Source organism: Tachypleus tridentatus, chromosome 10 (assembly GCF_004210375.1).
Source record: "Tachypleus tridentatus isolate NWPU-2018 chromosome 10, ASM421037v1, whole genome shotgun sequence".
NCBI classification, from domain to species: Eukaryota; Metazoa; Arthropoda; class Merostomata; order Xiphosura; family Limulidae; genus Tachypleus; species Tachypleus tridentatus.
This window is the reverse complement of record NC_134834.1, coordinates 148,001,944-148,029,479: the sequence shown is the minus strand read 5'-3', so window position 1 is coordinate 148,029,479 and position 27,536 is coordinate 148,001,944. Positions and strand designations below refer to the sequence as shown.

The 27,536-nt window shown below is 37.8% G+C and overlaps 1 protein-coding gene across 13 annotated transcripts in view; it reads left to right on the top strand.

Annotated features, from left to right (window-relative positions):
* The window catches only part of LOC143230575 (zinc finger protein rotund-like), a 288,029-nt gene that overhangs the window by 162,435 nt on the left and 98,058 nt on the right, over positions 1-27,536 (top strand). For all 13 annotated transcript variants that reach the window (XM_076464368.1, XM_076464372.1, XM_076464366.1 and 10 more), the window contains one exon: positions 20,834-21,081. In XM_076464368.1, the coding sequence (XP_076320483.1) occupies positions 20,834-21,081 (248 nt within the window). The remainder of the gene's footprint in view (positions 1-20,833; positions 21,082-27,536) is intronic.

The following is a 27,536-nucleotide window of genomic DNA, read 5'->3' as shown; positions in this document are numbered from 1 at the left end:
GCAACCCGTGAAGGGGAAGGAGAGGATCATGGTGGTCGAGGGGTCCAACCCTAACACACCACTTTGGCCTTGAATTCTTATAGAGGGCGACCTTGGGGTGGTCCCCTTGGGTCAATCGGCTGGTCCACTCAGGCTAGAGTCAACCAAGTACCAGTGTTGGATGTTCTCAACAGGTGTTGTGGACATTATATTTGATGCTGGTATTTGAGTATAGTGCTCACGAAACCCTGGTTGTTTGACATTGTAGTGCGTCCCCTCGTAGGGCTCCATGGTGGGTGGGGTCAGTGGGCACCGAAATTTCCTTCTTTATTATGGATACTCCAATTAAAAATCTTAATAAAATAATGAAAAAAACAGTCTATAGGTAAACGACCACGTCTTGATGGTTCTGAGCAGCAATCCTCACCATCTGTACCACCTGTTGTACCTCATTTTCTTATATTGCACTCATTTTCAGACAAACCTTAATGGCAAATGTCTCCCTTTTTCATTCAGAAGGGACTAGAGGGACTTGCTGGCTCTCCAAAGTCAGTAAAAAAGCTTAGATCTGGTGACATATTGGCGGAAACATCCACATCTCAACACAGTGAACTCCTGTTGCATTCAAAGGCAATTGAAAATATATATTTATAGAAGTTATACCTCATGCTAGTTTGAATTCATCACGAGGAGCAGAAATGCCAACTATTTCAAATGACTGAGCATAATGATTGCAGACAGAGCCCTTTATCGTTTGTGGCTACTAGGCCTGACCAATGTCTCTAAGCTGTTTATTATTATATTATTATTTATTACTGCTATAGATTGCTCATTTATGACTGCTTTTTTGTATTTAATAAATAAAATTTAAAAAATTCTTTTGAAATTCTTTTTTATATTCTGAATTCTTACTCATAAATGTTGTTATCTGCATCGTTTTTGTTTTCGCCTCATCATTTTGTTGGTGAGATGCCGATTTTGTATGTTTGGAACAATCATTTATCCCGCCATGCACCACAGAAAAATCGGTGTGACAAACTGTGCAAAACGCATGACTGCCACTGACTTTTGATGCAATGACCAGATATTTTGCACTGTACTCTTTCCTAAATTTTTGATTCACAGTTTTAGTTCTTTTAGATTTGCCAGAAACAAGACAATTTGGTGAACGAAGCCTCTTTTTTTCCATCTTGTGAACGATCGCATTGGTGTTTTTATGTCGCTTAGAAAACGAGAAATACCCATCTACGCGAGTGCTGATTGGCTGACAAGTACTGATGACGTAACTATGGATTTCCCCACGTACCCAGTATGGAGAAGCACCGCACTCAAACTGTTGGTAGACGTCAGAAATACAAATATTTTTTATTATTTCAAGCACAAACATGATTATTGCAAGTAGCCATTTGGACTATGTCTTTTATTTATTATCAAAATTTATTTGTATCTAACTAGAAATTTTCTTTTCACCCCTTTAAAGCCCTGGGGGAACAACTTATTACTATTTGGATAGGCCTTTATAATATATAATAATTTGGGAGTTGCAACAAGTCGTAATATTTGTCTGTACGAGTGTTTTGTCGTGATGTATACACCAAAATCGTAATAATTACGCTCAAATCGTAATGGTTGGCATCTCTGGAGGAGTTATTGTTGAGAAGGATTTGAAGAGCATCCCAGAGTCTGAGATTCTCGCTGGTTTCTCCACCCAAGGCTTCTGCAGTGAGGCGTATCTCCACTCGCAAAGATGGAATTATGGTGCTGACCAATGTTCTCTTTTGACATTTATGTCACTACGTCAGCCTGCCACCATCAACGCAGGTTATCTTAATTGCAGAGTATGGCCAACATTCCAAACCCTCTCCAATGTTTCTAGTGTCAATGGTGTGGTCACTCGAAGACGTCATGTCGTGGCTCTTTGACGTGTGCTCGTTGCAATGGCAAGGACCATGATGCCTATGAGTGTGAAACGGACCTGCATTACATCAATTGCAATGGCTCTCACCCTTCCTACTTTCGTTCTTGCCCTAAATAGTTGGAAAAAGAAGAGGTGCAACGTTTGAAAACGATTCATAACATTACCTATCCTGAAGCTTGAAAATTGCTGTCTTCCACTTCATTTCGGACGTATGCTGCTGCACTTTGTTCCACAGCTACTGTAGGAGTGCAGACAGATCTCTCTATGCCTCCTAAAGAATTGTTCTTCAAACAAATGAAAAGTGTTTTGACCTCCATGGTTTAAAAAGTTGATGAATCAACTTCGACCCCATCTCTGTCTCTTATATACATTCCACCAAACCCCAAGATCCACATCCTTTGGTTCCAGGTACAGTCATTTCCTTGGATCCATCTTCCTCTCTCACCTCAAGATGCAAAATTCGTTCACGTCCTCAGTCTCTGAAATCTCCTTCCAACAGCAAATACCTGCCCTGTTGACCCAGGGCAGGATCCATGGAGGTTGATAGACCTCCCTCGAATAAGAACAGTAAAGAAAAAAGACGTGGTCGTAAACAGAAGAGTTCTCTGCCCAATTTGCATACAAGTAAATAAAAATGGCCACCCTGATACAATAGAACTGTCGAGGTTTACGTTCTAATCTGGATGACATCAAAACACTGATTGCTTCTTACCATCATGTTTGTCTCTCCTTAAGGAAACATTTCTGAAACCTGCCAATACAGTCACCTTGCGGCGGTTTTATTTATACAAAAATGACAGGTTGTGTGATGGACGAGTGCATGGACGGGTGGCACTGTCATTTGATCAGCATGTGCCTATCCTGTCTTTGCCACTCGACACACCCTTGGTTGCCGTAGCCATCCGTTTTTACTGGGGTCGTACCGTTACTGTTTGTTCTCTCTACCTGTCACCTGGAGAGACATACGATCACTCAGATCTTGATGCTCTCATTGAACAGTTGCTGTCTCCCTTTTTCATCTTGGGGGACTTTAATGAACATCATCGCCTCTGGGGAAGTGCTGGTATTGATAGAAGGGGTCGCTCTGTAGAGCACATGCTCTCTGATCACAACCTTTCTCTTTTCAATACTGGTTCTTCTACATATTTCCATGCACCAAGTCAGTCCTTTACTGCTATTTTTACCTCAGTTTGCTCCCTTCATTATTTTCCCATTTTTCATGGGGGGTTAACAATAATCCACAGTGATCATTTCCTTATTATCTTGAGAGAGACTGGCTGTGGTCGATGCCACCTGCGTGCCCTGGCGGAAGCTGGATCAGGCAACCTGGCCCTCTTTCACTGCTCTCGCAGAACTTGATGCTGCCATTGTCTGTAAGCCATCAATAGACGACTGTGTAGCAGCCGTAACTGACTGTATTATACAAGTAGCTGTTTAATATATTCCTAAAACCTCTACACGTTTTCCACTATATCCTCGTCCGTGATGGAATCCTGCATGCCACATGGCATGGAAGGCTCAAAAACGAGCCTGAGATACTTTCCGTAGATATTCCACACTCTCGAACCGCATCGCCTTCCAGTCGGCTCGATGGGTAAGACGTCAAAGTCAGAAGGAATCTTGGATTAAGTTCACAACCAGCATATCCTCTACCACCAGTTCCAAAGTAATTTGGGACAATATTCGAAAGTTCAGTGGACAATATAATTCTGTCCCCCTCTCGATCTTGCTCCTTGATGGCCAGGAAGTAACTGATACCCAGATCATCGCCGATACTCTAGGTAAAAGCTTTTGCCGGGTATCTAGCACTTCTGCCTCTTCCATCTTCTTAGCCATCAAGACTCGGGCAGAGCAATCACCTCTTTCCTTTGGAGCTGATTGTCTCTATGACTATAATCGTCCCTTTACACTGGTGGAACTCAAATGGCCCTTCATTGGTCTGGTCAGACCTGATGATGTACACTGTGAGATGTTGCACCATATATCTCCTACTTCTCTTGTTATTCTTCTGATTGTTTTCAACCAAATCTGGCAGGAGAATGTTTTTACTGATGCCTGGCGCCAGACTATTGTCCTGCCTTTCTCCAAGTCTGGGAAGGATCCTAAGATTCCTTCAAACTACCGTCCAATTGCTTTGACGAGCTGTCTCTGTAAGGCCTTAGAGAGGATGGTTAATGCTCGTCTTGTTTGGTTCCTCGAATCAAACAACCTCCTCTTGCCCACCCATGTGGGTTCCGACGATAGTGCTCCACCATGGACCACCTGATTCGACTTGAAACGTCAATCAGAGAAGCCTTTCTCAAACGATAACATCTTGTATCAATATTCTTTGACATTGAGAAGGTTTATGATACAACATGGAGGTATGAACTTTTGCGAGACTTCCATATATATGGGTTACGTGGCCATTTGCCCATTTTTTATTAAAATTTTTTTAATGGACAGGAAATTCCGAGTTCATGTGGGTTCGATACTTTCCCGTTCTTTTCTACAGGAACTTGGGGTCCCTCAGGGCTGTGTTCTGAGTGTTACACTTTTCAGTATAAAAATTAATGCCATCACTGAACAACTCCCTCTCACTGTTGCAAACGGGATCTATGTCGACGACTTTCACATCTCATGTCAGTCGTCGAACATGAGGTATATTGAGCAGCAGCTACAGAATGCCCTCTTGTTTACTGAGGTGGACCACAGCAAACGGTTGTACCTTCTCTCTCTAAAACCGTTTGCATGCACTTTTGCCGCCAACGGGATATTCACCCTGATCCTGAACCCCGTATTGGTGAAGTTGTGCTGCCTGTGGTCTCTGAGACTAAGTTCTTGGGGCTTATCTTTGACCGTAAGCTAACCTTTATACCACACATCAAGCAGTTACGGGTCAAATATACAAGAACACTGAACATTCTCCGTGTCTTCTCTACCACCACTTGGGGAGCGGATTGACATTCTATGCTAAAGATATATCGTGCTCTTATTCGATCGAAACTCGACTATGGATCACTGGTATACGGCTCTGCCAGACCATTGGCCTAAAAGATGCTAGACCCTATTCATCATCAAGGACTTCAGCTTTGCACTGGGGCTTTCTGCACGTCCCCAGTTCAGAACTTATACATAGAGTCTCATGAACCTTCTTTGCACCTCCGCCATTTGCAACTGTCTTTACTGTATGCTTCGTTACTTCGTTTTTTACCAAAGCATCGCACCTGGGGTTGTGTTTTCCTTTCTCGATGGGCCATGCTTTTTCAGACCAGACGGTCTGCCATTGCTACTTTTGGCCTTCGAATCCAGGCACAGTTAGATGAATTGTGTCTGTTCTTGGATGACATTGCTGTGTCCACTGGTCAGCCTATCCCACCATAGCTTCTTACAGTCCCCAGTTGTGACCTGTCTTTAAGTCATCTTAGAAAAGCAGACACTCCTGATTGGAAATACTGTCTGCTGTTTGCTGAACATCTTTCGAACCATCCTTCCATTCCTATTTATACAGATAGTTCGAAATCAGGTGATTGTGTGGGCTCTGCCATATTTTGTTGTGGTTCGGTGGTTGCACGCAGAATCCCCTCTTCAGATTCTGTGTTCATTGTTGAACTGTATGCCATTTATCTCGCCCTGGATCACATAGAAGCTGAGCAGTACTCAAACTGCACGATTTATACTGACTCGCTTAGTTCTCTACTGGCTCTGGAATCGCTTCACGTTGGTTCACACCCTGTTCTCGCCTATATTCAAAACCGACTAGCCCATTTCTCTTTAATATCTACTTCTATCCAGTTTTTCTGGATACCGGGCCACGTTGGTATTCGCCGGAACAAGCTTGCCGACACTGCAGCTAAATCTATCTGCTCTGGGACTATCACCACTATGTCTGTCCCAAACATGGACCGTTGTCCTGTATTCAGGGCTCGGCTCCATGCCAGCAGGCAGTCGACTTGGAATGAGCAATGCGAAAACAAGCTTTTCCAAATAAAACCCTGTATTGGACTTTGGCCTCTTGTTCCCGTAAGGATCGAAAAGAGGAAGTTGTTCTAACTTGACTACGCATTGGTCACAGTTTTTTAACTTAACCTTTTTTCTTTTATCTGGAACTGATGCACCAGTGTGTAGTTTGTGTAACATTGAGATCACAATAAGCCACATTTTACTTTCTTGTAATCGTTATGATTCACAACGACGGCACCATTTTAAACATGTTCTGTCCCAAGGTTTGTCCATAATGTTAGACAATGTTATTGGTGATGGTGACACTGTCCACCTTGATAGTGTTTTTAGTTTTTTAAAGGCCATTAATTTTTTTAATGCCATTTAAGTTTTTTAATATATACTTTACACCTTTTAATGTGGCTCCATTTTAATAATCACAGTTCGTCTAGTTCAATTTGAAATTAGAAACTGACCGTAACATTAAGTAACTCGAAACCAGGACTGGAAAGGCCAACTTCAGGTGACTGACGGTGGTTTTTGTGCTTACCTGTTGGTCTTCGTGGCGAGTTATGATTATTAAAGTTACGCTGCAGAAAGTTCTTTACAACTTGAATTACTATAGTTTTTTCTCTTGACGTTGTAGACTAGATGTAAACATTAGTTTTATGCCATTTATTTATTTTTAACTTTGTTTTGTTTTACCTTGATTTCCTTTTATGAATTTTATTGAATTTCCTTTTACCTTTTTACTGGACGTTTGGCGCAGATAGCCTAGCTGCTTTGTGCCATAAAATACGAAATCAATCAACCAACCAATTATAAGGTAAAAACCTGTTTATCACGATGGCAAGTGACCACGTGCACATTCCAATATGGACTTGAGACCAGGAAGTAAAGTAACAGACAGGGCCTTCCTAAGCTGTAGTCATCCCGTGGTTATCTCATACTTGTGGGAGAGACTGCCTAACATATTTTATTGTCATTGTTATTTTTATTTAAAATAATTTTAAAAGAATTTAGGTACTAGTCTGTATAGTGGCATGGGGTTACTTGTCTAAATGGCTTATAAACCTTTCTATACTGGATATAAAATTAGTAAGTTGTTAATTAGCCCAATATAAAGGTACTAATATCTATTTCTATTATGTATCTTAGAGTATTGAGTTTTTTGGTAAAAACTAGTTGTATGATCTGAAAAGAATGGTTCAAAACGCGGGGAGGAGTTGAAGTGGTTAACATAACAGCTTCTAAAGCTAAGGTACGGTGGTTCGTGTTTCATTAACACAAACACACACAAATGCACTTTCATAGTTACACTCTCCACTTTGGGGATGTGGGTCCATTATAAAATAGTAGTTAAGTCCCAAAATTAAATAAGTCTGTTGCTCAATAGTTTGTTTCTTTGTTATGAATTTTGCTCAAAGCAGTGTAAGGTTAAAGGGAAGACAGCTAGTCATCACCACCCACAGCCAACTCTTGGACTACTCTTTTAACAATGAATAGTGGCATTGACCATCACATTATAAAGCCGCTACGGCTGAATTGGCGAGCATATTAGGTGGGACGGAGATTCGAACCCACGACCCTCAAATTGCGAGTCAAGTGCCCTAACCACCTGGCCATGAGAGGTCTCCCAAAGCAGAAGGTGGGTGATGTTGACGAGATGTCATCCTTCTGATCTCTAACTTGCAAATAAGAGATGATTAGCATAGATGGCTAACAATCTCTAACAAAAGACAAGTTTTTTATGACTTTTTTGTTTCCTTAATAAAAATATTTGTGCTGCTCCCTGCAAATGAACACAGGATACGAGGTAGTCAAGTAACAATACACAGAGATATATCTTCTAACTGTAACCATAATTGCGTTTTTTAAAGATAAATAAAAAGGTTAAAAAAGCTACTACATACTTTTAAGAGATAATCTACAAAATACAAAGCATTCGCAGATATATCTTATAATGTCAGTTATTAATTAATACTGACTTTACAATTACTCAACAGCACTGATTTTATAGAGCAGGCACCATGCCCTGTGCGATACACGATGGTGTGTGTCGACACGTGGGACAAGTGTGTGTATTGTAACATCCCTAGGGTCAGCATGGTCAGATGGTTGGTAAAAGAGTAGCCCAAGAGTTGGCGGTGGGTGGTGATGACTAGCTGCCTTCCCTCTAGTCTTACACTGCTAAATTACGGACGGTTAGCGCAGATATCTCTCGATTAGCTTTGCCCGAAATTCAACCCAATTGTAACATCCCCTGTATAAATTTGTACATTGGACTCGTAACTTGACTGCACTTTAGACTTGTTTTAGCACTTTATGAACTGATGTGAGCACAGGCCTTGCAGCATAATAAGCCAAGTTCTTTATGCTCGTAGATACAAAAACAATGTGATCACAAAGGGAGGGGCGATCTTTTAGAAAGGTCAATCAAATGAAGCGTGTTATCTTTAAAATACAGGTACTTTTGTTGTATAAAATGTTCACGTGATTAATTCTGAGAAGTATTTTCACTTTTGAAATACTAAAATAGCTTTATCAAACATTAGTATGCATGATATTGAAGAAACTATATCAAACCCCCTCCCATCCGCAAAGTAAAGTATAATTTCTTAGACAATCACTTAATTGCAAATTTCTTGGACATTGAAAGAAAAAATCGATCATATATTTTCGTCACGAAACAAACAAATATCTTTTCTCTGGACGATTGTCAAGCAACAGGGGTACTGACAGCAAACAACAACTCCCACTGCTGTGGTTGGGTGTTGTGGTCAGAGTTACATTGGTCAGATTATATCATCTTCAGTCAGCCTAAGCGTGACCTCTGCACTTACACATATGTGATATTAAGTTCTTGCTAGAAACACTAATGCTACCAGAAGAATTATTGGACATAAGGCCACTTACATTTCCTCTGTACACATGAATCTTTGGATACACTAGAGTATACCAGTTACTTTAACATGTTAGAACGATTACCTGTATGTTGAACTATACAGTGACATTATTCATAAGACAGCCTTCACTACTTGAGATAGCTAATACGATATTTGACCTGCGTAATGTGCCAGCCACATTTGCGAAGATGATAAGAGTTTACGCTAAGAGGGTTGTAATGTTTGGAAATATGTAAACCACATACACAAGTTATGTATAACACATGCCAGACACTCAATCGAGGACAAAGTTGTTGACGATATGGTAGAGCAGCTATGTTGATGTGGTATTCTGTGATCGTTTACCATCGAATCAACTGAAGAACAACACAACCATCAGTACCGTTATGCATGTTGACATGACTTTCAGCAATGACATAACTCATGCCATTAATGTGGCAGCTACCATTCTGTGTTACAGCTTGGAAGTCAAACAGTATCTATCAATAGGTACTGTATGAAGAACACTTTGGAACTTCAAGAAATTGGGGCTATCAATGAAGAAAGCCCGAAATTACCACTAGTGGTATTAAGAATCTCAGTATATGCTTCCTATAAGATAACGAGACATTTTAGGATAGATCTTCCCAAGAACCTAGCTTCAATTCCAAGCGTCATAGTCATCTTGAGAACACTAAGAAACGGTGTGATTTGGGGATGACTAGTCTTGGCTGTAAAGACACAATCAACAGAAAAGGTCAAGCACCTTAACATAAAGGACATGTTGATTTAAATACAAGTCTTATGACCCATTTCATTTGTCTGTATATATAATTCACGTGTGTTGGTCAACATCATGGACTACTTCACTAAGTGGGGTAAAACTTACCCACTGGATTCATTCTTTAACACTTTGGTACAGTGTTGCTGGTTATTTAAGGAAACGGTAGATGGTGTCATTCAAAGCACATGGAGAATCTAAACACAGGTCATTTTAGGAAATTCAAATAGTTTGTTCAGATGTACGCGCACTCCACGATTTCATTCTTAGTTTAATTGGTTGCCAGAATGGGTTATACAGACTGTCAATCTTTACCAAACTGGCTATACCAGACATCTGTAATAGTTCATGACAGCAGTTGACTTCTTCAGTGAAATTACTGATGCTCAGGTGTAAAGTCAGCATCTACTGGAATAGAATGTACAATTCACATCGTTAAAAACAATAGGTGTCGCAAGAATACATGGGGTGGCTAAGATCTTCATTAGTTGATGAAGTTGGACTTCAAAATGTAACGATAAGACACCGAGGGAATTAAAGTCCAAGCCTGGGTATGACTACAGTAAATACCAATACTGTAAGAGCAGCTCAGTTCTGACTGTTTGATTCTCATCTCGTTTTGATTTCAATCTATCATACTGTTGGGGCTGCTGACGTGTTGGAAAGTTGAAGTCATGTTATTGAGGAATATTCTTGCAATGGTATAACCAGGAACCAGAGGTTCAAGAGATGTGCACGTCTCAAGAAGACTGTGCCACTCAATTCCAATCAAGCTGATGGTAAGAAACATTCCACAAAACCTTTTTCTGGTTGCTTACATCGAGCCAAAGAAGGATGAGCCGAGAGTAGAACAGATCAGTTGTGACATTATTGTCAACTCTGGATTAATACGTTTGAAATTAATACTGATAAGTAGTCAAAACTGCCACATGATCAAAAGTTAAAAGGAATCACCTCCCACTTACTTTCCATACTGTTCGAGTTTTACACCAGTATATTTCCCAAGATATTTAGCATCGACCAGTTGGTCATTACAAATGTCCATGTGGTTAAGGCGCTCGGCAAGTAATTCGAGGGTCTCGAGCTGTGCTCAAATCGCCGTCCTACCAAACATGCTCGCTTTTTCAGTCGTAAAGGGCATTATAACATTACGGTAAATCCAACCATTCGTTGGCACAAGAGTAACCCAAGAGTTTACGGTGGGTGGTGATGATTAGCTCCCTTCCCTCTAGTTTTACACAGATAAATTATGAACGACTAGCCTAGACAGCCCTCGTGTAGCTTTGCGCGAAATTAAAAACAAACAAATCATTATAAATAGGACAACAGAGACTTATTAGATGTGCATAGTTTTACAGTATTGACAATTGGGATGACTATTGACGTTCGCTAGGAATTCTAGCATACCAATAAAGTGAAAAAACTTTGAGAGACAATAACTTTAACAAGGTATGATTTTTAAAGGAAGTAACTTGGTCTTTTAAAAATCATAGTCGAAAGACCTTCATCCACTTGAATTTGTCCATTAGACTTTGTTCATCATATTAAGGGTAATAGGTATTCTGATCTATATATGGTGATGGTATGACTGGCAGAATAACAACAAACATTCCTAGCTAACTGAGGTCGTTTATGTTTCTGTTGTTGCCTTTAGTTAATAATCTAAACTGGATTTTTGTGTAGTAGCATATTCTGTAGTTGAAAACACAAACAGCAACTCAAATAGTACGAATTATTTATACAAAGGGCCGAATAAAAGCCTCTGAAAAAACAGTTGTGCCCCTTGACTCACAGATGTGTCAACGGAGCTGACAGATGTTAGTTAATTTACCTGCATTTGTACATGTACATGTGTTATTATCTGTCACGTATTACAAGTACATAACAAATTTGACATGTGATGTCTATTTTACATCAAAAAAATCGGTTATATATATATATATATATATATATATTCTGTATGCATTGCAATGCTCGTAAAGGAATGTAGAGAGAGTACTTTTTTAAGGCACTAAAGGGCTTTGGCGAGAATATTAAAATTACATGCGTCTGTTTGTTTGTTTTTTATTTTCGCGCAAAGTTACACGAGGGCGATCTGCGCTAGCCGTCCCTAACTTAGCAGTGTAAAGCTAGAGGGAAGGCAGCTAGTCTTTTTTTTTGTTGTTGTTGTTTTGAAATTCGCGCAAAGCTACTCGAGGGCTATCTGCGCTAGCCGTCCCTAATTTAGCAGTGTAAGACTAAAGGGAGGGCAGCTAGTCATCACCAGCCACCGCCAACTCTTGGGCTACTCTTTGACCAACGAATAGTGGGATTCACCGTAACATTATAACACCCCCACGGCTGAAAGGGCGAGCATGTTTGGTGCGGCCGGGATTTGAATTCGTGACCCTCGGATTACGAGTCTGACGCCTTAACACGCTTGGCCATGCCGGGTCTGTTCTCTGCGTTTGCGCTGTACAACATAAATGAAATTGTTCAAGTCTTGATACAGTATTTTTAGTTTATTGTTTTCATTACCAAATAGTTAACTTCTCTTGGACATATTTTAATTATGATAATAATAGCAGTTATATGTTATACGGTGTTCAACACTGTTTTCACTGCACTTTTAAATTTCAAAATAAAGTGTATGTATGTGTGTGTGTGTGGTTGGAATAAAACCAGGGTGTCGAAACCTGGTTTCTAGCGGTCTGCGACATACCACTACGCCAAAATAAAGAGCTCATAAATATGAGTGTAGTCTTGAAGCAAAAGATTTTTGTGACCATTTCTGGATCATTAAAGAAAATACTGGTTAGTCTGGTCCTAATAAACGTTTCTTAACCACAATATTAATACATACGTATAGTGAGTTCAGAGGAATAAAACCCAGCCCTTATGATCGCCCTATAGAAATCTTTGTTTTTATCTCTATCAAGGATTCAACTGACTTAGAATGCTCTAGACTTTTGTTATAAAAAAACTATGCCTATAACCATTTGTTGTCTTATTTTAACGAGTGCTCACAAGTATAATCCTCCTTGAAACAATAGATATGACAATAGACCAAAAAGAGAGGTCAAGAATGGCCAACAGAAAGAAACTGACAATGATGAGGCTCCGTGATAATGCTCAAATTAGCTCCTTCAATTAGGGGGTCAATGATTTCTTATTTTTTGCTGTCTCCAGAATATGTGCTTTAAGATCAGTCATTCAAAATGGAGACTAGCAGTTCATCCTCTCGCAGTTAGTTGGGTGTGGTGAAAGATGTGGATTTTAGTATAATATTCGACGGGAACTCATAATAGCTCACTTTAAAAACGACCATTGGATGATATTTTGTACGCAGGTAAATAACAGGACTCAGAGAGAAATTGAAACAATTTTCACAAGCACCACAATTATTTCCAAAAATTCGGATTATATCCACCAGTTGTGGTACCCGTACCCTGGACGGACGTTATGTAAATTCACAAGTAATGAAAGGTTATCTTAGGACAAAAAAGTTGTTTCTTTTATATGTAATTAAACAACCCACTATAACCAAAACACTCATGAAAACAGCAAAAACAAAATGTAAAACCATAAATTTGCATGTATTTCCTTATGGACCCAACACACTTTCATGCCTAATTTGGTGAAGATCCAACAACAGGGGCGAAGTAGTGGTAATAAAAAAAACCACGAAGACATTCGTAAAAACCGCAAAATACAAAATTGAAAATTTGTATTATTTTCCTATAGACCGAGTGAACCTCCATACCAATTTTGGTGAAGTTTCATCAACACTCTGCGAAGTACTTACATAGACATGCAACAGACACTACTATTATATTTATATTAATGATGCAGCTGCAATAGATTGATATATTCATGATATATTCTGCGTGTGATATATTCATGATGTCATATCTGCAACCTGAGAATGGAGAAAAAGTTCTCTGTGACAGGAAACGTAGGAAACTGGAAAATCATGACCCCTACTGCAAATCTACATTCGCACAGAATAAAAATTTCGCGAAGTTGGGGGTTGCACATCGCGTAATAAAAAGTTTTTCCAGTATCATTCAAGCAAGAGTTCCATTATAATATGGTACTTCAATACCATCACGTAAGAAGTAACCTTAGCGTTAAAAGAATTTTAGTTTCATTGAGTTCCCTGCACTTATTGTTAAAAAGTGTAACTCGTGTATTTACAAGGAATTTTGGTCATGCATATTGTGCTTGTATGTTTTAAAGGTGTTTTTAAATATTTGTGATATTTCCTGATGTATATATAATAATATTTAAGATATCTGTGTCTTTATCCTGTCATTATGTCTGGAAATGTTTAGAATTATGAACGTGATTGTGTTGCATCAAAGATAATGTCAGTTAAAGGGTAAAGCTGCAGATTGCATATATGCATACATTATAGTTTTAGCCTTCTCTACATCTTTAGTCGGGTTTTCTTCAAGATTTTAGTGCATGTTGTCTTTGCTTATTTTGACGTGAAAATAATGTTCCAAGCTACAAATAACACTTAATCCTGCTCTTAGGCCTAGTGGCCTCTGTTTGTGTGGCCAATACATTACATAGGTAATCTGGCACGTTGAACATACACGTTTTATGTGTTTTTCTTATACCAAAGCCACATCGAGCTATCTGCTGAGCTCAGCGAAAGGAATCGAACCCCTTATTTTAGCGTTGTAAATTTGTAGACTTATAGCTGTACTAGCGGGGGGCTGAACATATACTGAAAGACATACAAAGAGTACTTTTTCTTTGTACAAGATTGGTTCCCTGAGACGACTGACAGGGTAGACATTTGAGTTGAATATACTGTATATCTCAGGTCTTGTCCTGTCAGAACATCACCGTGTCATTACCACATATTGTTAATAAAACACATTTTTTGTTTCGGTTCAATGTAAAAAAAAAATATATATATTTTTTTTCTTTGTTGGATTTGATATACTTACACGTCGTATGAATCTCCCACTATTGTGGTCGCAACTAACTTGTTTATCTACTTAATTTCACCTAAGTATACCATTGTTTCTGAGGGGACTGTATGCACGCATCGTTTATTTTGTTTATCTGTTTCTTGCATAATTACCATAGTTTCACAGCTGCTGTTGTTTACAGTTGTGAGAGGCAAAACTGATGATTCCAATTCTTTAAATTATATAAAAATGTAGAACTTTAACTACATATATACTGCATTTCCCTGTTTGACGTTAATCATCCATTTTTTGGTTTAATTTTTTCCTCACTTTCGTCACTGAATAAAATAACTTATTCAAAATGAAAAGGGACCATTTATGATATAAATCACAGAAATGAGAACACATTTTTCATGGAAAGCAGTAAACAAACCCTGTCTGTGAGACGGCAGAGCAGATGGTTGCTAGCTCACAGAGTTGAATTATTACCATAGTAACACAATTTAACCTATTTAAGCAGGGCTGCTGTCTCCAATCTAAAACGTTCCCATACAATATATCTCCATACTGACTAGGTAATTTAAAATTCCAGTGAAGAAAGGTACATTTGTACTTTAAAATATTGGAGCTGCATTGCTTGAATCACTTCTCGGAGACTGTGTATTCTTCCATACGTTGGAAGTAGTTCATGAAATACGTTACTTGTGTCATTGCTTTAAAGCTACGTATCCTTTCAAATTTTTGAGTTAGCTTTGTATCTGAACCTGTTTGATGGAAAAGCACGAACGAAACACTTAGATATAATATATATATAATTTATTTACGCGTACATAAACCACATAAGCGAGTAGGAATTATTATTATTTCTTCTGGCACCGAGAGTCCTCTGATATGTCAGTGGTAAGTTTACAGTAATCTGACAGATACCTGGCCCGGCATGGTCAGTTGGTCAAGGAACTTGACTCGTAATCTGAGGGTCGTGGGTTCGAATCCCCGTCACACCATGCTCGCCATTTCACTCGTGGGGACGTTCTAACGTGACGGTCAATCCCAGTATTCGTTTGTAAAAGAGTAGCTCACGAGTTGACGATGGGTGGTGATGACTAGCTGCCTTCCCTCTAGTCTTACACTGCTAAATTAGGGACGGCTAGCGCAGATAGCCCTCATGTAGCTTTGCGCGAAAGTCAAAACAAACCAAACTAACAGATACCCGTATTCATTCTGTTACATTTAATTGCCTCAAAAAGCAACTTTAAATATTGTTTTTAAAATGTATTTTAACTATGTTTCTACACGATTGCTCTTATTTTGTTTGTTTGTTATCATAGTGGCAGCATCTGTTACGCGTAACATAATTACTTAAACGTAAACACAAAGAGAATTACAATTAACAAATGCTGGCTACCATCCGGATATACATCGCTTTGTTCAGTTTTTTATCTCTCAGTTCAGACACTGTGAAGCCAGTGAGTGAGTGGCCTGTGCCGGCAATGGCTCAGCAGTAACTCTTCTAATGCTAAAATTCGGGTTTTGATACCTGCGGTGGGACGTGAGAAATTGTGTAGCTTTATGCTTAATAACAAAAAAGTTGAAGTCAGTGATCAGAAATTTAATATTTTTAGAATTATACAAACAAATGTTTGTGATGCTTTGAGTCAGTTGTTTTAGTCTTCTGGGTTTTAAGAATCATTCATGTTGTTGAAATGACTGTTTTATAAATGTCCTACTACTGACGAATTCTTCGAAGAAAGCTTCACCGTGGATACACTTTTTGAAACTAGATGACAACAAAGATGCTGGTACAGATTTTCCAGATTCCAGTCGGTGGAGACCGATCAAAGCTAGCATCGTTCACACATAAAGATAACACTTAGTACGACGTGTAGAGAAGAATAACACAGAGAAAACCCACAACATGAATGACTTGAGATTTCCATAAACAAACAAAATCCAAACGTGTGATTCGTCTCTATAGAAAAGACTATACGTCAGGAAATAAATCTCTCTAAACGGTTGTAGCTTTGATCTATAATCTTGTTAACAAGAAGGGATCTAGTGAAGTTATGAAATGCAAGAAACTTCCACCGATTTGAGATCACAGATAATGTGCCTTTTTAGTGTAAAACATACTTTCTATATCTACGATACGATGTTGGAGTTCGTTATTGTACCATTTTCTGGAACGCCAGATATACGCCAGCCTAATTTCTCATCTTTTATACTAGACTGTTTACCCTATTCACACCAGGCTTACGTGTATATTTACGTTTTGAAGCTTACTCTAAGCTTATAGCAGTTGTAATCGTAACGCAGAAATAACTACAAATCACAGTGTGTTTTTATGCTTTAAGATAGTAAAGACTGAGGTGTAACGTGATTAAAGCCGTGAAAAAATTATACATAACTGTAAGTTATATTCAGAGAACACGTTTACGATTTAAAACGTTACAATATGGTGTTCGATTCCTCGCGGTTGACAGAATGCTCAGAGCCCAGTGTGTAGCTTTGTACTACGAAAACAATACAACACCTAAATTCATATTATTAGACAGCGCTATTAGCGTCAAAAATGATATCTTGTGTCTTTGCGTATAGCTAAAAAGTTACACACTGGGCTGTCTGTGCTCTAATTATCACGAATATCGAGAACTGATTTTTAGCGTTTAAGTTTTCATACTTACCACAAACCTACTATTTTTTAGGGAGGGGGGAAGGTATACTATTAATTTTTATTCGTAATACAAAAACATGAATCTTTTATAGGGAGGGAGTACTCTATTAAAGTAACTTTCATTCTCAGTAGAAAAACGTAACAAAAGTGTTTTTAAGGGGAAGTATTCCATTAAAGTAGTTTTTATTCGTAATATAAAAACAAAAGTTTTTTATCTTTAGTCAGTTATCAAATTTAGTATTTTCTTTTCTTAACGCGTATGTTTGTAAAGTTTTTTTTTTGTGTGTAGAAGAAAATAGACTTCCCTTACTTGGCTAAGGCAAGAATGAGAAATTGTGGTACACAATATCCTAAATATCACTAAACACAACAAAAGAATTAGTTGATTTGAGTATAAAAATGTACGCAAGACCATGTGCATATGCTGATATACATACAGGTCGTTGTTATCCACGTGTGTCGTGGTTACACAGATATGTAATTGTAAAAAGTTAAAACAAGTGTGAGGATGTACAGTCGCAAAATTTCTACAACGGTGACGATTATTTCTCTTTATTATCAAAGCACGTATTTCAGAACTTTTATAATGTCTGGAAAAACAAGAACGTATATAAAGTAAATTTAGAATTTATCTATTTATATCTTTTATGACAATCGTGACTTAACCGTAACCAAGACCATGGCTCAGCATTAAGTCTGAAGGCTTAAAACGCTAAAAACTGGGTTTCGATATCCTTTATTTTCCTGAATAAGAATAGCGAACTTTCGATCGATCCTTTATAGGCCCGGCATAGGCCAGATTTCCTGAAGGGTCGCGGGTTCAAATCCCCGTCGCACCAAACATGCTCGCCCTTTCAGCCGTGGGGGCGTTATAATGTGACGGCCAATCCCACTATTCTTGGTAAAAGAGTAGTTCAAGAGTTGGCGGTGGGTGGTGATGACTAGCTGCCTTCCCTAAATTAGGGACGGCTCGCGCAGATAGCCATCGTGTAGCTTTGTGCGAAATTCCAAACAAACAAACAAAACCATTACAACTTTTGCTTGGCGCAGATAGCCTAGTTGCTTTGCGCCATAAAACGCCAACCAACCAACTATAACTTTTGCACGTGTCCCTATGGCTAACATCTTAATCATGTATTATTGCAAATTGCGATATTCGTAAATTTTATTCTTTAGACTTCACTTAAACCGGACACGTGACTTGGAATATATTTAAATAAATGTGGACTATATTCTATCTCATTTTTCTTTTTTTTTCAATTTCACGCAAAGCTATCAAGAGCTATCTGCGCTCGCCGTCCCTAATGCAGAAACGAAAGACTAAAGGGAAGTGAGCTAATCAACACCGCCCTCCGCCAATAATGAGGCAACGAAAAGTGGAATTCACTGACACATTATAGCATCACCAAGGCTGAAAACGCAAGCACGTGCGGTGACAAAATTCGATTGCGAGTCGATTGCCCTAACCTCCGGATCATGTCAGATCATTAATAGATTTTAGACTTTGATTACCACTATATTACACCTTGGTCACTTTGTGCACAGTAGACTGAAGAAAGGTCACTTAATTTATCCACAGCAGTGCACATCATTATTTTCCTATTTTATTATTACTGTCTGTATTTGTATAAACTTATCTTTTCACGGTGAAATTCCTTGATGGAGCTTTAACCTATGATCTTGTAGGTAAACCTTCTTTGAGAAAAATACAGCTTTTTTCCTGAGAACGTTTTCTGTATCTATGGCGTCTGTACAGAGATGAATACCAACGTGGTCTAGTAAATGATGGCTTTTCCTGCATTAGCTGTTCGAACCCCGTAATCCACCGACATGTTTATGAATGGAGTCCAGACGTTCCAGATAATGAGATTTTTGGATTAGTCCACGTTCACTTTTCTATCTTGCGATATAAACTGTTAAGGGTGGTTGGGTTATAGTCGCTAACAGCTGGTTCAGTTTTAAAGAAGTGACGCACCCGTTGAAGGCCTGATAAATAAAAAAAAATAAAATAAAATTGGGGAACGGTCATGGGTTATGTTTACCATCGAAGACTTGTATTGTCGCAAATGCGACATCTACACAGATTATGCCGTTATGCATTTGTTTCGGTAGCTACTGAAAACCTCTACTCTTAACTTCTTTTTCCCCTCTACCACTTGCTTCAGCTTTGTGATACAAGCCACATGGTGTTATGCTAGCTATATACCTCAAGGTTTACCAGAACGTCGCTTGTTACTAACCAACATTAGAGCTGCAAGAACTAAAAAACAAGTAAACAGTCACATTCTTTTACATTCTTCGAGATTCTTTGGGGATTCAACAAGATAAGCGAAGTTTGGGAAAGAAAACAAACACACTACATATACAGTAATAATATTATCTAGGAAAACGTTTCGGGCCCTAAGCCCTTTTTTCATGTGATGTCTGTTAAAGATAAGCAAGCAAGCATACAACATATTATACTGTATTAATTTCTAAAAGATCCAACAATATAAACGAACAACTTCACCTATTTAATTTCTTTAATATTTAAAAACATAAACAGTGTGTTCTATAGGATTCAACAGTATAAACAGTGGGTTATACTGTATTAATTTTTGTGGGATCCAGCAATATAAACAGTGTGTTCTATTGTATTAATTTCTATAGAATCCAACAATATAAACAGTGTTCTATTGTATTAATTTCTATAGGATCCAACAATATAAACAGTGTTCTATTGTATTAATTCTTGTAGGATCCAACAATATAAACAGTGTGTTATACTGTATTCATTTCTGTAGGATTCACAATATAAACAGTGTGTTCAACTGTATTAATTTCTATTGGATCCAACAGTATAAACAGTGGGTTATACTGTATTAATTTTTGTGGGATCCAGCAATATAAACAGTGTGTTCTATTGTATTAATTTCTATAGAATCCAACAATATAAACAGTGTTCTATTGTATTAATTTCTATAGGATCCAACAATATAAACAGTGTTCTATTGTATTAATTCTTGTAGGATCCAACAATATAAACAGTGTGTTATACTGTATTCATTTCTGTAGGATTCACAATATAAACAGTGTGTTCAACTGTATTAATTTCTATTGGATCCAACAATATAAACAGTGTGTTCTATTGTATTAATTTCTGGATGATTTACAATATAAACAAATAGTATGTTCTATTCTATTAATTTATTTAGGACTCAACAATATAAACAAACAGCGTGTTCTGTTATATTAATTTCTGTAGGTTTCAGAAATATGAACAAACAGCGTGTTCTATTGTATTAATTTCTCTAGGATTCAACAATATAAACAAACAGTGCGTTATACTTTATCAATTTCTGTGGGATCCAACAATTTAAACAATGTGTTCTATTGTATTAATTTATTTAGGACGCAACAGTATAAACAAACAGCGTGTTCTACTTTATTAATTTATGTAGGATTCAACAATACAAATAAACAGTGATTCTTCCACTGATACAAAATCTCAATATAAACAGGAACTCACTTTGACACAACAAAAGCTTAACTCCGTTTCAAACCTTTAACGTTAACTCCACGATGGGATTACTTAACAAAGCAAGCTTCAGCGTATGTGACACTGCGCTATGGACCCTTTTCACATTTTTTTAAATATATTTTTTGACAATCTTTACGTTTGATCCGATGCTATCCCCCCATGTATATATATAGATTCAATCCTTAACCAGATACCTCAGTAATAAAGGAATTTTTCATTTCATTGTCCATATGTTTCGTTATCTTTTTTTTAAGGCCCAGTCAGCATGCTGGAAGAGGGGCGTTCACCTCCAATGGAATCCCCTCAGATGCATAGCATGTATGGTAGCCATGGCAATCGTAATGGTGGTAGTCCTCCAGTGTCCAGTCCAAGTTCTGGTGGCTCCATGTTAGTCGTACCACAGCCAATCAACGCAGCCATTAAAAGCTCCGCCTCCATCAATGCGAACAACGCCACTACTAACGGAACAGGACGAAAGTACCAGTGTAAAATGTGCCCTCAGGTGAGAATGTTTGAGTTTGTTGTTGGTTTGACTCGACGTAATTGGTTTTTCAAAGAAGTGTGAAAGTACAGAACTTGAAAAATTATTTTCCACTGTTCATTAAATAAAAGCAACTTCAGTCCACAACATAGATCTGTACTGGTAGGGAAAGAAACAACTAAGTCATTGTGTTAATATGTTATATATAAAAGTTTCACAGCAACACGTAGTACGTACCACTCACGTAATGTTACGATCAACCCACGAGTTTATGTAAATATTTGTGATGTGTGACTTTATGCGCAAGGTCTTTACTAGCTAAAAATAGATTGCCTAGAGACTATCGTCAACTCAATTAGATTTCTTAAAAGTCCACAAGGGGAGCTTCAGTTTAAATATTTGTAAAGATTCGTGACAATAAAAAGCTATTTACTGTACTAATCAAAGGATTTTCTGTCTTTCATAATACTATAAGCTTGTTTAATAACAAAATAACAGTGTGTTGTTTCTGTATGTGACAAATCTCTACATTTTGTTCAACGCCACCATATTGGAAATCTCTTTTAGCAAACCTTATAAATAAACAACATTCGATAAAGCTTTACATGCTGTCAATGGCTATAAACATTGCATTTGGCAAAAAGACATGTATTCGAATTACTGTGACTACTTTGTTTTTCAATATATATATACATCTGTATCCATATGACTGAAACGACTTATAGCTTCGAATAACGTAAGGTTGTAAGAGAAAATCGACATATTTCACCTAGTGCTAACGAAAGTACCCAATATTAGATATGGCGGAGTAAGATACAGACCAGTTGGCTTTCTGAGGTCACTGCCAGACTCTCTATAGTAAGGACCTGGATTAGTTTGGAAATTATATACATATATTTTAGAACTTATTTCATTATGACATGAAATGACAAAACAACTAATCTTACAGGACTCACTTATCCAGGTTAATTAATGACATTTGTAGGAAATAGTGCAACATTTTATATTGTTCGTTATAATAAGTATGTGAACTGGAGATGCAGAAAATGTATACTGACAGACAGACAACTGCATAAAAGGAGAAAGAATCAGGAATTATATATATATAGTTACAAATTGATCTGTCATAATTTGGTCAAGGTTACATTTAACGATTTCCCTTTTTCCTTTTTGGATCAAAGCCGTTTGATAAAGTAGATTGGCAAATAGCCATTTTAATCACTGCTCGAGGTTGAGTAATTTTGAAACAGCAGGTGGAAATTTCGTGAGATTGATCCATAAGATAAGAGAATAAGTGAAGGTAAGTAGTGAGCCTCACAGAAGTTACTGTAAATTTTATTTATTGCAGAGCTACTGGGATTTAAGCATCAAAAGATTCACAATGATACTGATGAACTACGTAGAGATCGTTTCACATTTTTATTCCAAACCCAGTTTTTAGGACTAATACAAAAGAGAATACATCGATCTAACTGAAGTTAGTCCAGGGTCTTTATATTTGAGTTATGAAAAACACTGTTGTGTTTTTATATCAGAGGGAACAAATGTGTCCCTTTTCTCATGCAAATACAATCATAACCTAGTATCCACGTTTGACATCGAGTGCAGCCTAGTGGTCAGCATGCAGGATTGTGGATCTGAGGATCAAACCTTGTTACCTGTCTACAACAATACACTGTACTGGTATCGCTATTGCTAAAGACGTGAAGTGTAGCCACCAATCAGTTCAGTTGTCTACGACAGTACACTGTATTGGTATAACTAACACGGCAGACATAAAGTGTAGTCACCCACCAGTTCAGCTCTCCACGACAACGGCAAGATACACAAACTAAATATAAGCCTAAATAGACATCAATCATTGAGCAGGATAGGAGTTGGTCCGTCATGGCCAGGTAATTAAGGTACTGGACTCGTAATCCGAGGGTCGCGGGTTCGATTCCCAGTCACACCAAACGTGCTTGCCCTTTCAGCTGTGTGGACGTTATAATGTGACGTTCAATCCCACTATTCGTTGGTAAAAGAGTAGCCCAAGAGTGGGTGGTGGGTGGTGATGACTAGCTGCCTTCCCTCTAGTCTTGACTAAATTAGCGACGGCTAGCGCAGATAGCCCTCGTATAGCTTTGCGCGAAATTCAAAACAAACCAGTAGGATAGGGGTTACACAATTAAAATGTTTCAGTTTTTGAGGTATCAAACTGTAGTAGTTTCGTATTGATTACAAGAGTGCACGCTTTGATGATGTTGCTTACTGTTGTCAGAAACTATTTTTTCGTCAAACTGCACTGTTATTCAACAGTTTGAGATTATTTAGCCAGTTTTGTAGTTTTAATGCCCTCGTGAAGGTCTATTTGATGTATTTGCGAGAAGCAGTCTTCGTTTTAAACAGAGACCAGTGTAGAGTACTGTGGTTCGATGGGGTCCTATAAGAGTGATCAAGCAAAGTCGCTAGTACGCAAACAACTTCAGTGAAATGAACACGAAACTTACATCTAACATGTCTCGTCATCGCTAACGTATAAATTTGAAAAATGCTTAACACACTTTAGCTGTTCTTTCGCACATATATTGAATCTCGTGTGAGAATAAATATTGTAATCCAACTGCGCAAATATCGTAAATTCAACTGAGCACACACTATAGAAATGCAGTTTAAATTGCATTTCCTGACTCACCAGTACAAACCTCCTCTTGCTGTGGGGAAGTGTAATTTTGTGTAAATAAAGATTAATTATGGTCAGTAACGGACAATTTAAACACTACATACACACACACATACGTCTAAAGATAGTTCCACTAGTCCCCGACAAGAGGTTGATTGATGAACTCGACTGACCTCTAACATATAAGAAGCCACTTTACAGGGAACTATTTTAAAATTATAAGAAATATTTGTTTGACTTATTCAGATTGATGGATAGTGTTAAATATCTTAGTTGTGTAAGATAAAATGAAATGATTTTCCTGTTTCCTAATATGAGTAGAGGCAGAGACAAGGGGTCCTCTGAAAAATCTAGATATATTGATCACACATTATTTTTCAGCTTTTAATTATAATGAACTCGTTTTGTGTCATTTGATGAAAATATATAAAGCTTTAATGACCATTTTATTAGGCCCAGCGTGCTCAGGTGGGTTGAGGCATTCGACTCGTATTCTGAAGGTCGCGGGTTAGAATCCCCGTCGCACCAAGCAAGCTCGCCGTTTCAGCCGTGGGAGCGTTATAAAGTTACCGTCAATCCTACTATTCGTTGTTAAAAGAGTAGCCAAAAAGTTGACAGTGAGTCTTACCATTGCTAAATTAGAGGAGGATAGCGCAGATAGTCCTCGTGTATTCTTTTGCGCAAAATTAAAAACAAACCAGACTTTCTTTTTTTGTAACGTTATCTTATCAAGCAATGAACGTCAGGTTACAGTGACTGTCTTACACTGCTAAATCACGGACGGCTAGCGCAGATAGCCCTAGTGTAGCTTTGCGCGAAATTCAGAAACAAACAAACCATTTTATTGAACGTACTGTTGGTGTGAAAGTGCTTTGTGTTCACTGTGAGGAAACATAAATGGTGAAATGAAAGAGAAGTGCCCTTGGCTATTAACTATTCACTTCATTATATTGTATAGCCGTACTGTGATATAGGTCCAGATTATCTCTGTTTGGTTAATTCGTGTTTTAGGGTTGCTGATGAGGAACAGAAGTCTCCTAAACTAGTACAACACAATAACACACGTTGATCTAAGCGTAGATTGAACTGAACCTTTCTTAAACGTAGACTTCGAGATTAAACAATTTTTGTAATACTGCATTTATTTATTACGACCATTGTATTAAATATTTATATCAATTTAAATTTTTAATTGATGGCTCTCCTTAAAATTTTCACACACACACACTTTTTCCACACCCGAGTGGAAAACACGAGCGAAAATTAATCCATGAATATTTGTTTTATTTTGAGTTGCCCCCCCAGTGGCTCAGCGGTATGTCTGCGGACTTACAACGCTAAAAACTGGGTTTTGATACCCGTGGTGAGCAGAGCAGAGATAGCCCATTGTGTAGCTTTGTGCTATTAAAAAAAAATTGAGTTATGTGTATGGACTCGTGGTAATAAGAAGTTGAACCAAGCATTCTATTTTTTTATTGTTGTTGTATTAATTATTAGATAATAAAATGCTAGATGTGCGTTTTATGTGCAACAGAAAAATAAAATTATGTTAAATATGAGATACTCAACCTTTTCGTCGAGTATTTACACGACACCATCTATTTAGTCGGGTTTTTATTGCCCCCCCCCCCTTGTTAATGAAGAAAGTGTTAAATTTCAGCGTCACCACTCTAAGCAGAAATCGTATGTATGTATGTACTTATAACCTAAAGCTACAGCGAGACATGGACATGTTAACTGGAACTTAGACTCTAAAAATAAACAAATATCGAGGGAGTATTTTCCTTTTGAGCACCCACATGAAGATCTATTTATATCGGAATAAAGTTTGTTTCGGAATAGAAATGTCGATTAGATCGAAAAACAACTGGCAAATTTGTAGGAGTTATTTTAGTTTTGAAGTTTTTTGACGTTAAGCACACAGCAAAACAATGGGCTGTCTATACTCTGCTCACCACCGGTATAGCAACCCGAATTATAGCGTTTTAAGTCCGCAGACAAATCGCTGGGGGCGCTACTTTGGAATGCTTTGTACAGTATGATATTACCATGACGTACAGTTTCGACAACTTCTAGGAGTTATAAAGATTCGGTATCCAAGCAAGTTTAAAATTCAACTGCGTGTTGATTGCATTAGGATAAACATTCATAAGTTATGAGCACAGCTCTTAAAAAAAAATTGGTAAAAAGAGAGGATTCAATTATCGTTCAAAGAAGGCCGAGTACCACCTGCTCTTCTACCATCACAACTTTAAATCTGAATGATTGTCTGTGAGGAGTCGAACCCCAGATTTTAATGTACTATGTACATAAACTTACCATCGATCCACCGACGATAAATCTAAATAGACGGAGAAATTGTTCGCAACGCCCTTGCAGCTAAAGGACGCGAAAAGCCTTGCAATGATGTGACAGAACACATGATTAATGATATGCGTAAAACATCTTGAAATGAAAAAAAAACTTATTATCAAAATTTGCACAATTAGCATGTGATTTTGGTACCATTATCCTTAAGATGAAGACAGTAATAATATCAACGTTCCTGTTAAAAAAAGGAAAGATATTTTGATACCTCCTTCAGTTCGTGTAGATAGGGTTAGGTACGACCTACTCGGTTGTGTGTTGAACCGTGGGACTAATTTTCCATGGTTCATATTTCGTTATCTCCTAAAAAAACGGAGAAAAAGCGCTTACTACTTCAGGGCCATGAGTGCGTCATAAAAATGACAGTTAAATCCCACAATATATGGCACATAAGACTCATGGTAATTATACCCAGTATATGGATGGATAAGGTGTAAGTTCCTCTAATAATTACACCCAGTAAGAAGCCCCAAAGAAATCCAGGACCAACCCCAACCCCTTTTAAAACAATAACTATATTAGAAGCTACAACGAAAGCTTTCCTTGATAAGTTCAACGCACACGGTCTGTGAACACAACGTGGGTTCCATAGATTGATTCGGTTTTCTAGTTTTATCCGTTTGCTCTAGCTGTTTCGGTAGTGTGTACACTATCCTAAATTGTTGTTTGTTGTTGTTATGGTTACATATATATATATATATATATATATCAATTGTAAACACTGCTACTAATGTAACTTAAGATAACTTTAGTTAAGTATACTGTAATGCTATTTCGCATGCTAATTTATCTAATAGTTCTGTAATATGTATGTGTGTGTACTTTAAATGCATGGGCGAAACAGAAAAGGTTTTATACTACAGTAGAGTTGGAAGAATCCATTCGACAAGCTCTCAGAAAGGGGTGGGAGCATCAAGAATGTTCTTGTCATTTTTGCTCAACCTGTAACAAAAAGCTACCTTTAACCTACATCTCAGTTCCTTGTCATGACTTTCATGAAGATCTCTGGTTGTTTCCTTTTTGTTTCTCTCTCTTCTAACAACCGGTGGAAAAGTTTGGCAATTTCAATGCTTTCCAGATTTTCTATTTGTTTGACATTCGCAGTTACTATCCATGCGATTTTGTGACGTAAATTACACATTGGGCAATCTATGTGTGCCCACCACGGGTATCGAAACCCGGTTTTATCACTACAAGCCTTCAGACCTGCCAATGAAAAAGTAACGCGGTTTTTCACGTATCTTGGTAAATTGTACTTTACATGACTCCAGTTGTCTTTCCTCACAAATCTCGTATTACAAGCTCTCGTTTCCATATCCTAGTTTGGACAGTATTCCATACATGTATTTACAAGATTAAAACACAAAACCTGTTTTTTTAATACAGCAGTTCTCGAACAGTGATTCGCAGTAATTAAAACGATAAAACGTTTGCATTTTTATGTAGT